The 15,953-nt window shown below is 33.1% G+C and overlaps 1 protein-coding gene and 2 long non-coding RNA genes across 4 annotated transcripts in view; 1 reads left to right on the top strand and 2 right to left on the bottom strand.

Moving 5' to 3' along the window:
- Positions 1-15,770, top strand: LOC111627848. The gene is made up of 3 exons (XR_002757077.1): positions 1-131; positions 14,455-15,364; positions 15,451-15,770. It is a non-coding gene; the product is annotated as an uncharacterized LOC111627848 (long non-coding RNA).
- On the bottom strand, positions 4,443-6,065 carry LOC111627847. The gene is made up of 2 exons (XR_002757076.1): positions 5,632-6,065; positions 4,443-4,891 (listed from the first exon to the last, which is right to left on the bottom strand). It is a non-coding gene; the product is annotated as an uncharacterized LOC111627847 (long non-coding RNA).
- Positions 12,669-15,953, bottom strand: part of LOC111627845 (tyrosine-protein phosphatase non-receptor type 21-like) — a 48,541-nt gene continuing 45,256 nt past the window's right edge. For both annotated transcript variants that reach the window (XM_023371502.1, XM_023371501.1), the window contains exons 21-22: positions 14,034-14,197; positions 12,669-13,964 (exon numbers count right to left, since the gene is read on the bottom strand). In XM_023371502.1, coding sequence (XP_023227270.1) covers positions 13,836-13,964; positions 14,034-14,197 — 293 coding nt within the window. In that variant the 3' untranslated portion in view covers positions 12,669-13,835. The remainder of the gene's footprint in view (positions 13,965-14,033; positions 14,198-15,953) is intronic.

The raw sequence follows: 15,953 nt of genomic DNA, 5'->3' as shown, positions 1-15,953 counted from the left end.
TTTTGGTTCGAAGTACAGTACATTTTGCGAAGAAAAAAAGTGTCTTAGTATCTCAACTTTTACTAAAGACATTTATAAATTGTGTTTAGTAAAGAATTGCTCTGGAAGTCAACGTAATATTTCCTAAGTCGGTAAGCAGAAGATCCAAATATTTTTTTAAAATTACATTTACGGTGATAAGTATGGTTTATCGTACCACTCGACACACAATCGTCGTGTCTATGTTAATAAAAGGTACTTATTTATTATTGGTTAAATATTTTGGTTAAATTTTAGATACGTATACTGTCATGGCGGCACTTCATATTAGTTATTGATACGTGTGTTCAAGAACTACCGTGAATCAATAACTAGTTACGTTTGGCACAAGGCGGCCTGCCTGCGGCTCCCCTTTGGGAGTAGTCCGTCGGGATCACGAATAATCGGAAGAGCTGCCATTGGTGTTACCTAGGTACACATTAACTGCGAAATTAACAAATGAGATATTGATTTTGTCAGCATAAATTAAAAATACAAAATGCAGACATAGAAATATTAAAAGTTCAAATTATTACAAGAATAATATTTAATATTATTGAAATGCGTAAATATTTTATATAAAAACTAGCATTTAATTAAATGATCAGCTTTAGCAGTGGTTTAATTAATGGTGATTACATAGATATAACTTTGTTCATTTACAATAACTTCGAGTTAAAGCATCATTAATTTGCATATTTTAATGAAAACGCATTCACTAGCAATAAGAACTTTTATGTATTTATTCTGTTGCGTTTTAATTGGGATTTTCCTGTATTTTGAAGGAAATTTAGACAAAATTAGAACGATTGTCAGCTCAGCAGTTGAATAAAAAATTACTCAGTTTAAAGCTATGACTGTTATTTTTCTTACTGTATATAAAAAATATTATAGTGCTTTAGGTTTATTTATATTTTCGTTATTAGTTTTTTTAAAATTTCAGTACTTCACAAACCAATTCCAGCTTTTTACAAAGGAATGTTACTTTTATTCGAGCAATTCTTTTACATTTTTTAATAATCCTGGGTAAGTAATATTGAAAGTAAAACACGTGAAGCAGGTTTACTAACTTTTCAATAAATTATATATCTTTATTTACTTTGATCGCGGCAATTTCTTTATCAAAACTTAAAAAGACAAAGATGCCATCCCTTCAAACCTACAATTGCCGAAAACATTTTAATTCCAGCATAACACTTGTGGATCTTTGTAATATAGTATGTCTCATACCTAATTAACAAGATATATTATACAGGATTAGTTTTACATGAATCGTTTATAATTCGTCATGCTAGTAGTTATTTAGTAAATGAAAGACTAACAAACTTAAGGATTACTATATTGGCTGCCTGACAAGATTCACTCGGATCAGGCGGCAATTGCTAACTCATTAAGAAAAAGGTTATTTAGTATAAATGTCATTGATGTGTCAGTTGTCAAACAGCAATATGCAAAATTCGTGGCGAAAAGCTTAAAATAATTAAACTCGTAACTCACATGCGAGTTACGCGTTAAAATAACCTTTCCTATTCCAGATGCTAGGCTTTTACATGTTTATATCGATATTGTTGGCTCTTTGCCACCTTCCAACGGCTCGGTATACTGCCTCTCTATCATTGATAGATTTTCTCGTTGCCATAAACAGTGGCTTCAGCCCTGTACTCAGACCTGGATATCCCGCTTTGGAGAACCTGCCCGAATAACATCCGACCAAGGACGACAATTCGAATCTGGCCTATTCAAATCCCTCGCTCAACTTCTTGGAGCCAAAAGAGTTAGGACGATAGCATATCATCCAATTGCTAATAGCATGGTTGAACGTTTTCATCGTTCACTTAAAACTGCCAGCAAGTGTCACACGGACAAGTGCTACCTACGGTCCTACTGGGATTGCGAACTGCTAGTGAACAACAGTACGGCAGCTGAGATGCTTTACGGCACTAACCTCAGACTCTCCGGAGAATTTTTCGTCTCAGGACGTCAGTCCACGTTTATTTGTCGAAAAATTCAGGAGGATAATAGCAAACTTAAAACCAATGCTTATAGCGCACCGCTCCTATCGCAACCCATTTATCCACAAAGAACCGGAGTCATGTTCCACGTATATATCCGCTGTTTCGCGGTAAGGAAGCCTTTAAGGTCCATCGTATGGAGGTTGTAAAGACATCTCACGTGGTACCAAGATATTTACTGTAAGCATAAATGGAAAAGAAACTGTAATTTCCATTGATAATATAAAACCTGTCTTTATTCTCACAGAAAGCGCCCGTTTACTCCCAACGTCGAAACCAGTGACGACTAAGTATGCTGTAGAGAATCTAGCGCTATTCTGACAAACTACCATACGCTCTGGCCGACATGTATCTTTTCCCGCTCGTTTTGTGTGACAGACACTGGAGTAGCTGTTGCGATCAGAGATCGAGAAGACTGACTGGCAACACTATACATAACCCGGAGTTGGTTGGCAACATTGTTCTCAGGGCGCGAAATTCTCCTTTTTGTCCGTGGGTCGCCAGAGAATGGAGATTACCATACGGTTACTCTGGCCACGTATAATAAAGTTTTGTTACAGTTCGTGTGGAGGTGAAGCCTGATTTTAAATTTAGATCTCACGCACGTATTGACATTCGTCTGTCTAGCGTTTGGCAGTGGCGTGCCGTGACATTTGATGATAAGGAAGCTGTGTTTCTGTAAGAAGCCGACTTCCAGGGGCAATCATTTAATTGCGCGTCAGTGATGGTCTAGGGCAGGCATGGCCAACGTACGATCCGCTGGCCACATTTGGCCCGTCTAATGAATTTATGTGGCCCGCGTTCAATCTTTCAATATTGGCTACTGAAGTCCGAATAGCTCGATGAAAAATTTTGACGCCTAAAAAAAAAAGGTAACAACTTACTGTGCGTTTAGAGTTAATCCTCCATTACAAATCCCGTCGTAAGTACAGCGTAAAATGTTGATAAAGCATGATAATGTGAAAAATGTATTGTAACCTCTACCTACAATCCAGTCTCCACGGGGTGACACCACAATGAGATCTCGCACCACCTCAAAATCTTCCTAGGGCATCCTCTGGTTCGGCCCGTGGAAAAAGTTTTCTTTCCAAATCGGCCCGGGAGCAAAAACTGTTGGCCACACCCTGGTCTAGGATCCATTCGTATTCATTTGTTCGATAAGCCAGTAAAAAGACTTCTCTAAATGTATTTTTAATATCACAATTACATTCCGAATCGCTAGCCATGGTATAAGGGCTAAAATTATAAATAAAATAATAAAAACTTACTCGGTGAAATAAAATGTGTGGTGGACGTAACGGTACATACCTGGTACAAAATATTCTTCAATTGTATGAATATACTTTTAAAGAAAATTATAATTAAATATGGCTTTGTAAAGAAACTTTACTTTTTAAATCTTAAAACAATGCATTTATTCAAATAGCTCACTACGAATGGCTAATGGATGGAATCAGAGACGGTCCTGTTAGGTTCATGCGCGCGGGCTGCCAAATCCCGAGGGTGCCGATACCAGTCAATGTCAAATGCCTCTTTTGTCGCATCACTAGTATATCTCAAAGGACGCGACGGGGTTCTTGTAAATTTTAAACGTTTCTCACCATAGCTGTAAAAATCTAAATATGTTAAACTTAATAGATTGTCCGTTGTTTGTTTTCTAACTAATTCGTTTTAGGACCGGGTGTTGTCCACGGAAATTTCCAACTTTTCGGTCACTCTCGTCGAACTGGAAAAATGTCTGTCTTTATTACATCTGATATTTCGAAGAAATCAGTCCCCATTGTACTCGGCTAGAGATTGGTTCGGTTAAGCTTTTGTTTAAGTAATATTCCGGCTCTTTCATCAGGGTTTTGTTTATGTCCCCAATTCCCTAATCGCTTAATTATTTAACTACTTAAGTAGAAATAAGTCGAAACTGGTTACTTTGTACTCGAATATTTGTAGTCTCGGGAAGAAAGTGGAAAGACAAATTTTTATGTCAACGGATACATAAATCGTAAATTTAAGGAAAATAAATTCTAAGGCTTTTTCTGTACCTGGTGCATCTCTCTCATTCATTAAATTTAGTTGTAAATGGCGCTGTCGAAGTAACGGTTAATTTTTCTAACATTACACAAGAATTGTACACGTCTTTTTCTACATCCCCTTAAAGATGGGACATACGAAGAAATGGCACAATTACTTTTTGCAAATGTTTGTCATTCAATTTTAACAAATGTGTTTATTATAATGCGAAATCAAAGGAAACAAACCGAAACCCATCAGGAATTACTTGTTTATATATGTTTAGAAAATGAATTATCATTATAGACTTATGAAACGACAGTTCAGTTTAGAATAAAATTTTATTCGTCTGACGAATAATGAGAAATTGATCAAAATAAATTTTGTTTTAATCATTTTTGAAAATAAATGATATTTTAGAAAATCAAAAAGATGAATTTTTTTAAAATTAAATGTCAATCTTGGGAATTTTCGCTGGTTTTTCGGGCTGTAAATCATCTGAACTGCGAACTCTTTTTCTTAAGAAAGAATAAATTATTTGGAGAGATGAAACTAATCGTTGGTATGAACTTCTCTGTTCTGTGTTGTCGCATTCTATTATTGATGTTTCGGTGTTGTTTGTTTCGCCATTCCTTTCTAGTTGATTAAGATTTTCAGGTTCGTGTTCTTCAACATCCACGGTAATGGCGAGATCAACTTCCATATCAGAATCATAAGTGTCAACGAAGGATTCGTCTGAGAATTCATCTGAGGATGCGTCTGTTTCGCTCGAAATATCCTCACTTGAATTTCCCCAAGATTCAATAGAAGTAAAACTTTCTTTTCTCAGGCTGTAAACCATTTTCGATTTTTTTATCCTAATTTATGAAGAGATTGAAAATTCGATTAAATTTAAATTAAACTAAAATATTTTTATAACAATTGAAATAGTTTATCTTCAAATAAAATACATTTCCATTGTTATGGGATTTGTTTAATTCTAAATATAGATCTGTGTAAAATGATACTCGAAAAGAAAGTCTCATTAACTGTTCTACATTAAATCATTTCTGTCAGAACCCCACTTTTAAATTTGAATAATTAACAAGAGTTTCCTCCAGATTTGGATTGGGTCGAATCGATGGGATAAGGCAACGTAACACAATGGGCACTGTATTAAACGAAGGTCTTCCCTGGATAACTTTCTACGGGAAACTGGCTTCTATTTAGATGTTAGGCAGGCGAAGAAATTCTGGAAAACTGTACGCGAACCCACGACCAACTGCAGCGTTTGGTGGTTTTATCCACTCGACGGTTGTCCGGATTTGTTACATAGAACATCGTACAGAGTAGAATATGCACGAGTAATTAATATTAATTACCGACCAATCTGTGGCCATTATAATTTCTGTATCTAATAAGAATGATGGCAACGAACTAGACGATAGAGTGATAATATACAATTAAAAATACCAATATTTAAATGTTGTAGTAAATATTAAAATTTTATTCTGAAACACGGTTTAAAAGTATTTTATATTTCTCTGTTTTAAAATATTTTTAATGTTTTTTTAACTTTAAAGAAACGTTTTAAATAAATATAGAAATAAAAACGTACTCGTTAGTTTCTTTCTCCTTTCCTTTCTCGTTGTCAACAATGTTTTATGACAATTAATTTGATTATTGTTGCTCTGAATAGTTGCTGACGTTTATTCCAAACTTAAGAATTAGGCCTTTCTTTGGTAAACAATCGGACAGTTTCTTAAATGAAAATGTTGTAAATCTTATTATATTTTTTAAAAAAACATCGAATAATAGTGAAAATTTTCCAATAACATTCGTTTAGTGTGTGTATATTTTATATTCCGTGAAATTTATAGAATATTGTGTGATTTTTAAATTAAATTGTTTTCATTGAATCCCACGAAAACAATTTATTAAACACTTGTTCATTTATATGCAGAATGGAGGCCTCTAAATAATTTTGTGTAGTTAATAACACTTATTCTGTACTTTAATGGGCAATACGAAAATTTCAATTGTCACGTATGTTAGGCACTGTAAAAATTGATAAGATTAAAGTATTTTTTCAAATTTCTTCATACGTTTCTTTATTCTAAAGCAAAGAGTTTCAAAATATTTTCATAAATATCACACAGAGGACGAAAAATTGAAATAATTAATTGTGTAATCTCGATGAAATTCGAATATTTTTGTAACAATATAACATATACTGGGTGATCGTAATTAAACTACTTATCTCTATTCAACACTCTATAGAAGGATATTTAGCAGTCCAAATACAACTAAATCTTGTATAGTGACATTTCAGGACACGCAGAAAACGTTTTCATACAAAGGGAATTTTTCGCGCTGCAAGCAACAGACATTTATTTGTACAAGACCTTAACGATACACGGTATACTCCTCAATGTTGATCCCTATTCTGAAGGTACAAAAACTTGAAGGTGATCAACGGCAGGCCATAATTGACAATCAGAGCAACAACCCGACTGAATTTCCGTATTCTTTAAGGCACTTAACCCATTGTGACACAGTCGAGTTATGCCCCGTTCGAAGAAGGTAGCCGGACATTGGTGGAAACCAATGTCGGTCAGCATCTTGCACTTCAGTGTTTGAGGAAAATCGTCTGCCTTTAAGTGCCCTTTTGAGTTTCCCAAAAACATGGAAGTCGCAGGGTGACAGGTCAGGACTATAGGGGAAGGTGTTCGAGTACCTCCCAACGAAACTGCTGTAGAAGGTCCTTTGTCATGTTGGCTGTCTGAGGACGTGCATTGTCATGCAGCAAGATGACCCCATTCTTGAATTTTCCTGGACGCTTGTATTAAATTGTAATGAGCGCAAGGTGTTGAAGTGGATGTTGCATTGATGGTGCTGCCGTGCTGCATAAATTGAACAAGTAGAGAGGACCCTGATGGTCAAAAAATGGGATATCACCTTCCCTGCCGATGGTCACACGCTCTTGCTCTTTGTGGGTGAAGGTGAATGTGAGTGTAATTTGTAAAAGTTGGCAGTTAATGAAACACACTCTTCCCGCTCAAGGAGCACTAAGAGAATTACGAGAGTGTATATTTGGTTCCAAGAATGACTCGCCAGTGCATAAGGAGCTACCCATTCGGTAGTCTGTGGAACAACAGCATGTAATATACCGAGAAGGGATAAAGAAGTAGAAGTATCATTCATTTAAGTTTTTTTACTGTTATTGTCATTATTATTTATTTTTTTTATTTTTTACTGTTATTATTATTTATTTATTTTTTTAATTATAAATTTATATATGTACTGTATATGTAAGTAACATAAACAAATATAAAATATAATAAATTATAAATAGACGAAAGCAGTAGTCAGTAATGGGTAGGTGCAGATCTACAGAACAGAGTGCAGTAAATTATAAAGTACAGTAAGGATAGGAGAAAGGTTATTTATCTAGTTTGGTCGCATAGTGCCACGGGCCAGGTAATCAATTTGTTTGTGAAGTGTGTAATAGTTGTTTCCGCCAAGGGTCGAAAAGAGCACAATTATATATTGTGTGTTCTAAAGTGTCGGGTACATAATCTCCACAGTTACAGTTCGGTTGATTTATAATTTTGAATCTAGTTAGATAATTATTAAATTTGCCATGTTCTGTAAGTATTTGTGTTAGCCGAAAATCGTGGGTTATAATTTTGCAGTTGTGTCTACTTTCTAATTTCGGGAAGAACTTGTGTGTAATCTGTCCTTTATTATTTTCATGCCAACGATTTGTCATGTCCTGATCGACCAATGCTGCAGATGTAAACGAGCGAATGCTACAGGTATGTCACTGTATTTAATTGTGTCCACTGCATGCTGGCACGCTTCGGCTCTGGATCGTAATGGAAACACCACGTCTCATCTCCCGTCACAATGAGTCAAAGAAACCATTACCATGCAAAGCCAAACGCGTCAGATGCTCCAATGACAAGCTCATCCAGTTGATGGTCTGTTCTTCAGTGAGTGAATGTGGAACACTGTGCATAGTACCGATACTCATGGCTACTTCAGCTGTAATGTCACTGACTGTTCACTAACACTAAATCTTCCACCATTTGCACATTCTGCGGTATGGCTGCATGCTGCGGACGTCCCGGTCGTTGGTCGTCCTTCCCAAAATTTTCTAGCCCACACCTTCACCTTCACCTGGGCAAGGCTTAGGGTGTATGGACCATACACCTGATGCATTCGCCGATAGATTGCTTGTGGCTCTGCAACCTTCCTTAACAAGAAACCCGATTACTCCACGTTGTTCAACTTTGGAGGCTTCCATTGTCCAACAAAATCACTCGAACAAATGGTGGGCTACGGATGTTCGCCGTATATGGGGGTGTCACTTTGGTGCCCTGCGCATTCGCATGCAAATTTTCTGCTTAGACTGCGCTCATCGGCTGGTTATTTATTGAACACCCTATATATTTATATGGTTTTCACTGCCTAGATGTTTTACCTTTATCACACACGGTCGCCTGCCTGCCATACGTAAATGTGCGTAAATATATGCCTGCAATCATTACACGCCTGCTAAATATATAAAAACCGTCCTGCAAGGAACCAAAGTTTAACTTTCAAATACAAATTTACATAATCAGTATAATTGAAATACAGCACACGTTAGGAGTCATTGATTTCTCAAACACAGAAAATTTTATAACATTGTTTAATAAAATATTCATGATTTTATATTATCAGGGGCGAATTCTATGGGCTTGCTTAGCATGCATCGCATGCTTAATTAAGAGCGAGTTTTGACTGTCAAAATACTTTTTACGACGACAAATATGCCAATAATAATTTATTCTAACTAGGGTTTCTCATTTCCCGGTATTTTGCTTGTCCCGGGATCCCGGGATAAAAGTGAACTGTTTCCCGGGAAATCCCGGGATAGAATTAATTATTTTTAAGGTATACAAAATATCTTGAAATCAAATGATATAATTATTTTCCATTTTTTAAAGTAATTTTAAAGTTTTGTAACCTCCAAAATCATATTAATAATGCTGTGTTAGGTCTATAGGCCTATAATAAAAATTACCTTTAAATAACGTAGAAATTTTCACAAATAGAAAAAAATTAATTAAAGTTTGCTGGAAACTGCATACAACAACAACAAAAAAAATGTTTTGAATTGAGTTAAAAATTAAAAAAATGAACTTCTAATTTAGAAGGTAATTTTCGTTTTTTAAATAAAATATAATACAAAATATTGCAAACTTTTATAAGATTTTAAAAAGCAAAGATGGTCAATACTCCGATAACTCACTCTAATTCTTATTTTAGTAATGAAAAGTCTTGCCACCGAGAATGCCCTTTCCGATTCAATTGATGTGATTGGAATAGTGTTTAATGCATTTAAGAGAAGACAGATATTATGTGTTTTTTCACCTGTAGCCTGGAAGCTTTCGAGTTCGTTTTCGAGATTGTAGTACTTCTTTCGCTCTCTAGTATTCTTGATTTGTCTACCTTGGCTGCTTTAATAGCGGCATCAAGCTTAGAGCTCGATAATTCGGCAATTCATTTGGCTTTAATAATCAGGTTTATGAAGAAAAACTTCATACTTGCAGACTTTGTACTCGTTTGTATCCTTGCCCAATTTGCACAATCTGGCGTCAGGCATTTATTGAAGCTACTGGGCATGGTTAAAACTCAAGACAGCGTAAGCACAATTATTCCAGATATTACAGGTTCCGACAAGTAAAGAATTTTTATAGTCCTGCCACAAATAAGCTATATATTGATTATTGACCATTTGTGACATGCTATAACGAGCAAAAATTTAAAAAAACTAATAGGTAGGTTTAAAATTAATAAATACAAATGTATTCTGACAGTGAATGAGTTAATTATGCTTTCTATTTGCAAAATTCCTCAACCTTAACGCAAAATAAGAAAAAAAATGAATTTTTAAGAAATTTGCGGGATTTCCCGGGTTAAAAAAAACAACCGGGATCCCGGAATCCCGTTTCAGAAACCCTAATTCTAACGTATAAACTCTTTTATCGTTTGTGTTTCCTTTTACATTGACAGCTAACGGCCAGCTGTTTTAAGCCAGTGCGATGCTTGCGGGAACTCAATCGCTTGCTCGTGTGGAGGTTTTCTGCAGCAAACAAATGCGCGTATGACGTCATTCGAAGCATTTAACACGGCCAGATTGTATCGAATGCTTACGCGATACCCGGTCAGCATACATTATGTGGTTTCAAATCTAAGTTGTGAATTGTTGAGAGTTACGTACGTTGTTGCTATATGTTATTTTATTGACACCAAATAACGTTTCTGCCTATTGTTTAATACAGGGGTCACCAAACCTTTTCACAGAGGGCAAGATAACTGAGAGAATGACGAGCGCGGTCTGCATAACCATTTTGTTCAATATAGCACACTGAATACACAAAAAATAAAGACAGCCAAAATATTTATTTACCAATACACAAACACAATCGCTACAGCAAATTCATGATGGCTTTTTTTTTAGAAACTTCATTGCAGAGACTTACACAAAAAGCGCTCTGATAGTCGCCGAATTTTTTATTTCGCCGATTTTCCTAAAAATTATGTTACTGTTAAATAATTACCTAAGATTGGACCACTTCTGGCATTTTTACTTACACTTATTTTAAACTTACTATTTAGAAAAAATTATCTACAAACTATGATATTTCCATATAAATGATTATATTTTAGCTCATTTGTGGCAGTGCGGCAGCAGACAGGATCTGGCTAGCGGGCCGTAGTTTAGTGACCCCTGGTTTAATGCTAGCGATAGGACCATTATTCCTATTATACTTTCAGCTTGCCTAGAAATTTTGGTCATTTGCCACTGATTATAATGTTCATTTTCTCATTGTTGGATCTTCTTAAAAGGGCCTGTTGTCCATTTGTTGTGTGTTATTCTGAGAATCACTTGACAGTATGCTAAGTGATTTGCTTTGTAGATAAATCCTCTTTCTGCAGAGGAAAACAAAAACTTCTGAGAAGAACACACAACAAATGGACAACAGGCCCTTTTAAGAAGATCCAACAATGAGAAAATGAACATTATAACATAATATAAAATCATGAATATTTCATTAAAATTGCCTGTGTTTGAGAAATCACTAATGCTTAACATGTGCTTCATTTCAATTGTATTGATTAACTTTCAAATACAAATTTACATGAACTTGGTTCCTTGCAGGACAGCTTCTATATATTTAGCAGGCGTGTAATGATTGCAGGCACATGACCATGCATGGTGTGTGTATAGCTGTGTACAGTATATCACATCATTTCAAATATACAATATAAAATAATCAAATATATTAAATAGCTTTCTCATTTTAAAAATCATCAATCAACTTTTTTAATCATTTACTAATTATATGGTCTCTTTTTTTTAGAATGTTTTTCCATCCATAATATGATTTTGTTGATTTCATAACCATGCTTTAAGTCAGGGATGGTGAACCTTTTTGTGTTTGCGTGCATATTGTAATCATACTTCGAATAACGATATTTAAAGAAATTAAATGAATACGCTTTAATTAGAATAAATGTAAAAAAGCTGATTGAAGGAAGGATGATCAGGTGGTAAACTGAAAAGATGATTGAAAATGACAGAAATCATATGATACATTACGTGCCAGATGATTTATCCTTACGTGCCACTTTGGGCACGCATGCCATAGGTTCGCCACCCCTGCTATAAGTAATACAACAAAGAATTTTTTTTGAATGTTATCATCTGCTAACTTTACAATTAGTTTATTTGCTTTCAGTAGTACTAAATATTTTTTATTCAAATATCATAATTTTCAATATAAGTAATTTGTATTCTTTAACATGAAAATAATCAAAACAGAAAAATAAAATGAATTATTTTATTATTTGATATTACAATAATAAAAATAACTTACTTTTATAACAAGAATATTATGGAGAGAAGGCACATTCTATACATATATTTTACATGTAATATTTTGGGCAAATGTACATTGCACTAGTCGTAGGAATGATGTACAGTACGTGAAATATGAAGTTATCTTCCACTCACCGTGATTTCAACGAGATATATATTTAATGCAACAATGTTTCAACAAACTGACGACACTTCGTTTGTGCCTTTCAATAACAAAATTCAATGTCTGAGAAACAATTAGATCATATTTTGTTTATCAAACATCAAATATAACAATCTGATTAACATTCCTTTTATAGTTTAAAGTTTCTATAAATTTTAATAAACAAAATGACTAGTGATCCTTGATTCATTCTTCTCGGAGTAAGTTCGTTACTTTTTGGAAACAGTTATGCATGTAATTTTATTTATATACACACATAGTATAATTCTATACACTGATGCAAAGTCAATTGGCACTCAATCCTGCATTTATATTCACCATTTACTTCTATAAATTTTGATATGTAAATTGGAAGACACCCATTTATGTAAAATTTAAAAATTTTTTTTACAGCAACATAAAATTAATTACATTTTCAATTTGCCAAATTGTACGAAAGAAAAATGCTTATAAAAACAAAATCCATATGTATAAACAGCATTAAAATTGCATATTTTCTAACTAATAATAATCTTGAAAATTCAAATATTTTGTTAATTGAATTTCTAAGTACAATAGCATAAATAATATAAATACTAACTAGCTATACAATAAAATACTATTGATGCAAAAATTGTTATTGACTGATAATCAAATGTCTAAACTATTGAATAAAAATAATTTATCCATTTAAAGATGTTCTCTTTAATGGCATTATTTATGAGGATGTTCATAAAAATACATTAAAAATTTCAAATTATTGTTTCTTTATGTATCAAGTCATACAAAGATGCTAATGATAGCATTAAACAGGTCTGATTGACATATACATATACATATTCAGTATCACTGATAACCTAACAATGTGACAATCAACTTGTTAAATAATTTTAAATTAGAATGATACACTCATAATTGCTTAATCTAAAATGAGTTTACATGCATATCTGCTCAAAAACTGATAATTTACATATGTATTATTCTTAGAATTAATAGCAAAAGTTCATTTAAACTTTTGTAACATTTTATAATTTCTTTACACAATATAGAAAAGTAGATTTAAATTGTACTGAGTACAGTTCTTAATTTTTAACTTAAAAGACAATCATTTGATTTTTCTTGCTTCTACTAATAAGAGAAGTAAATTCTCAATCCAATTCATGTAGAGATTGCATACATATTTCTTGTAACATACTGCATTCAATGACATTGTTCAGATATATCATAAAGCCAAGTTGGGTATAATAAATTCATTGGTATGTTGCTTTCTACAATGAAACTTTTTGGCACAAGTATACATTTATTCACAAATTTCCTTTGTTGATCAGAAATATCAAATTTTTTGTCATCAGTTCTGTATACATTATAAAACTTTCTGCTCTAAATGAAAATTCATATACCTAATTTTCTTTAACCCAAAACACAAATTTTTATAAAAAGAATAAAATTTTAAATAGATAATGTACATTCTTAAATCGGCAAAATTGTCCATTGGTTAAAAAATTGAACCCAAATAACACACATTTGTTTTATATAAAACATATTGGTAGCTCATTGCTAAAGATCTAGTTTACATACTAGAGCTGAATTAAACATTTATAAATTAACTTACAAATAATACTAATAAAAATATTTTCAAAACAGTTGTAAAAAATGAAGCTCCACACATTTATGTAAATTTTTGTTGCAAGTATAACTGATGAAAAATTCAAATATTGAATTAAACGTAGAAGCTACGTAGACATCTTTAAATGAGCCGAGCATTTTTCAGATACTGTATGAGTACAGTATACACAAATTTGTATTGAGCGATTGTCTGAACAGTCAACATTCTTTGTAATCTTAACTCCGTTAAAACTTTTGGCATGTCAATTACCTGTATAAAACATAGCTTTATTTTAATATTAAAATATTTTCAAATAATAAAATTTTTAAATCTGCAAACCTCATTGTGATCCAAAGCAAAAAGCATGATATCACACAAAATAACAACTCCGGTTCTTCCAACACCAGCACTACAATGAACTACAATAGGAGAATTAGTTCTTCTACCTGGAGTTTGACTTTTATTTGCCATTCTCCTTACTGCATTAATTTCTTCCATAAAACCTGAAAACAATTAATTCTGTTACTGTCAATCAATATATGAATTCATTTTTGGTTTATTTATCAAGATAGTCACAAAGTTTCTACTTGTTTAAGAAAAACCTCAAATTTAATAAAATATGGTTAGCATTCTAAATAATACATTTATCATTTTAATTTGAAAATTAAAAAATATTTTTATTTGTAGAAATATCTTCATAATCCATTCAGGGATTAGGCAAATCGCCTACTCCAGCTCTAATTGATTCTTTGTTCCACAGGAATTGTCTTTTCTACAATATTGCATCATGGATGAATACAGGCACCATATACTATTCTGAACAAATCATATCACATATTGCAACTGCCACTTTAGACCATCACAACCACAGAACTTCAGCTTTGGCTATTTATCTTGTCCCAATGCTCATTGGGCAACAAATCTGGAGACTAAGTAGGCTAAGAAAGTGTGGCAATGTGACAGACATTCCTGGGAAATCCTGTGTGCACATAAGCAACAGATTAAGTGGTTTCTATCCACTTTAGCAGACATTTCTGTCTGACAGCTTTCTCTCTGAATGACTTAATGATAAAAATGTTATCCTGCTGCTCTAAGTTTGAATTGAAAACGTTGGTGAAATTTTCATTGGTAGCTTGACTTAAGTATTTTGGTGATATCTCAGCTGCTCCCACTGTAGGGATGGAGAAAGTGCAGAGGCACTGGTGCCCATAGGGCAAATTTGACTGTATGTAAGATGTCATATTTGAAATCCTTTAAAATTGATATCTTTCCACTTTTGCAAGTGTTTCTTTTATCTCTTTCCAAACCAGGAAAATAAATGCTTCAAAATAGAGAGAAAGAAATCCCTTCCAAAAGTATCAATAAATAAAATTCTTTAAGACCCAATTAATTTAAACAACAACAACATTGAAGATCTGGTGGTTAACAGCGATGAGGAAACAAACAAGTGGAGTTGAGTAATGTACTTCAATTTGATAAGAGAGAATAAAGGTAGCAGAAGGGAGAAATTTTCTTTCTATGTTCTGTGGTTAAAAGTATGTTATCAGAATACAGATTCAGTTCTTATATTTGCTATTTTTTGTAAGGATGTCAAATACTGGAAGTGATTGTTAAACTCAATTTTCATTCCCAAGCAAAAATATAAAGGAAATTAAGTGAGCATTTGCCTGGTAAGCTCCATTAAATTTATTAGTTACTGATTATAAAAATAATAATTTATATTTCCATTAAAACTATATCCATTTTCTGTATTTAGGTGCAAATCATACAAGTGTAATGTGAAGGAGTCTTGTTAATTAATTAATTAAACATGGACAAAACAACAACACTACTTGTTGTTTTGTCCTTGTTTAATTAATCTTGAAAATTATTTAAAGTCAAAAAGTTCCAATAATCAAATTTGAAGAGTACCATTTAATTACTCTAAGACCATTTTCTGGATTCAGCATTGTGTAAACAATGTTCAAGGTATTAAATCCTTTCAAAAAGTTAAATTCATGAGAACTATAAGTGATTGTTTTAAGTGACCTTTGAAAATCGTTTTCAGGATAAAGGAAAAAAAGACTCCATGCATACTTCTTATGTAAGTAATTAAATTAATATATATCTTTGGTATTTTTGAAACAAAATGAGTGCAAGGTACTTGACTCAATCTGTATATATACTCTGTACACACATACAGTATGCCTAATATTATTTTCTCTGTTATATAAATAATATAAATAACATTAATAACATACATTGTCTAGTACAATTTCT

Source organism: Centruroides sculpturatus, unplaced genomic scaffold (assembly GCF_000671375.1).
Source record: "Centruroides sculpturatus isolate CEXI.00-Female unplaced genomic scaffold, Cexi_2.0 scaffold475, whole genome shotgun sequence".
NCBI classification, from domain to species: Eukaryota; Metazoa; Arthropoda; class Arachnida; order Scorpiones; family Buthidae; genus Centruroides; species Centruroides sculpturatus.
This window is presented reverse-complemented; position numbering and strand designations above follow the sequence as displayed.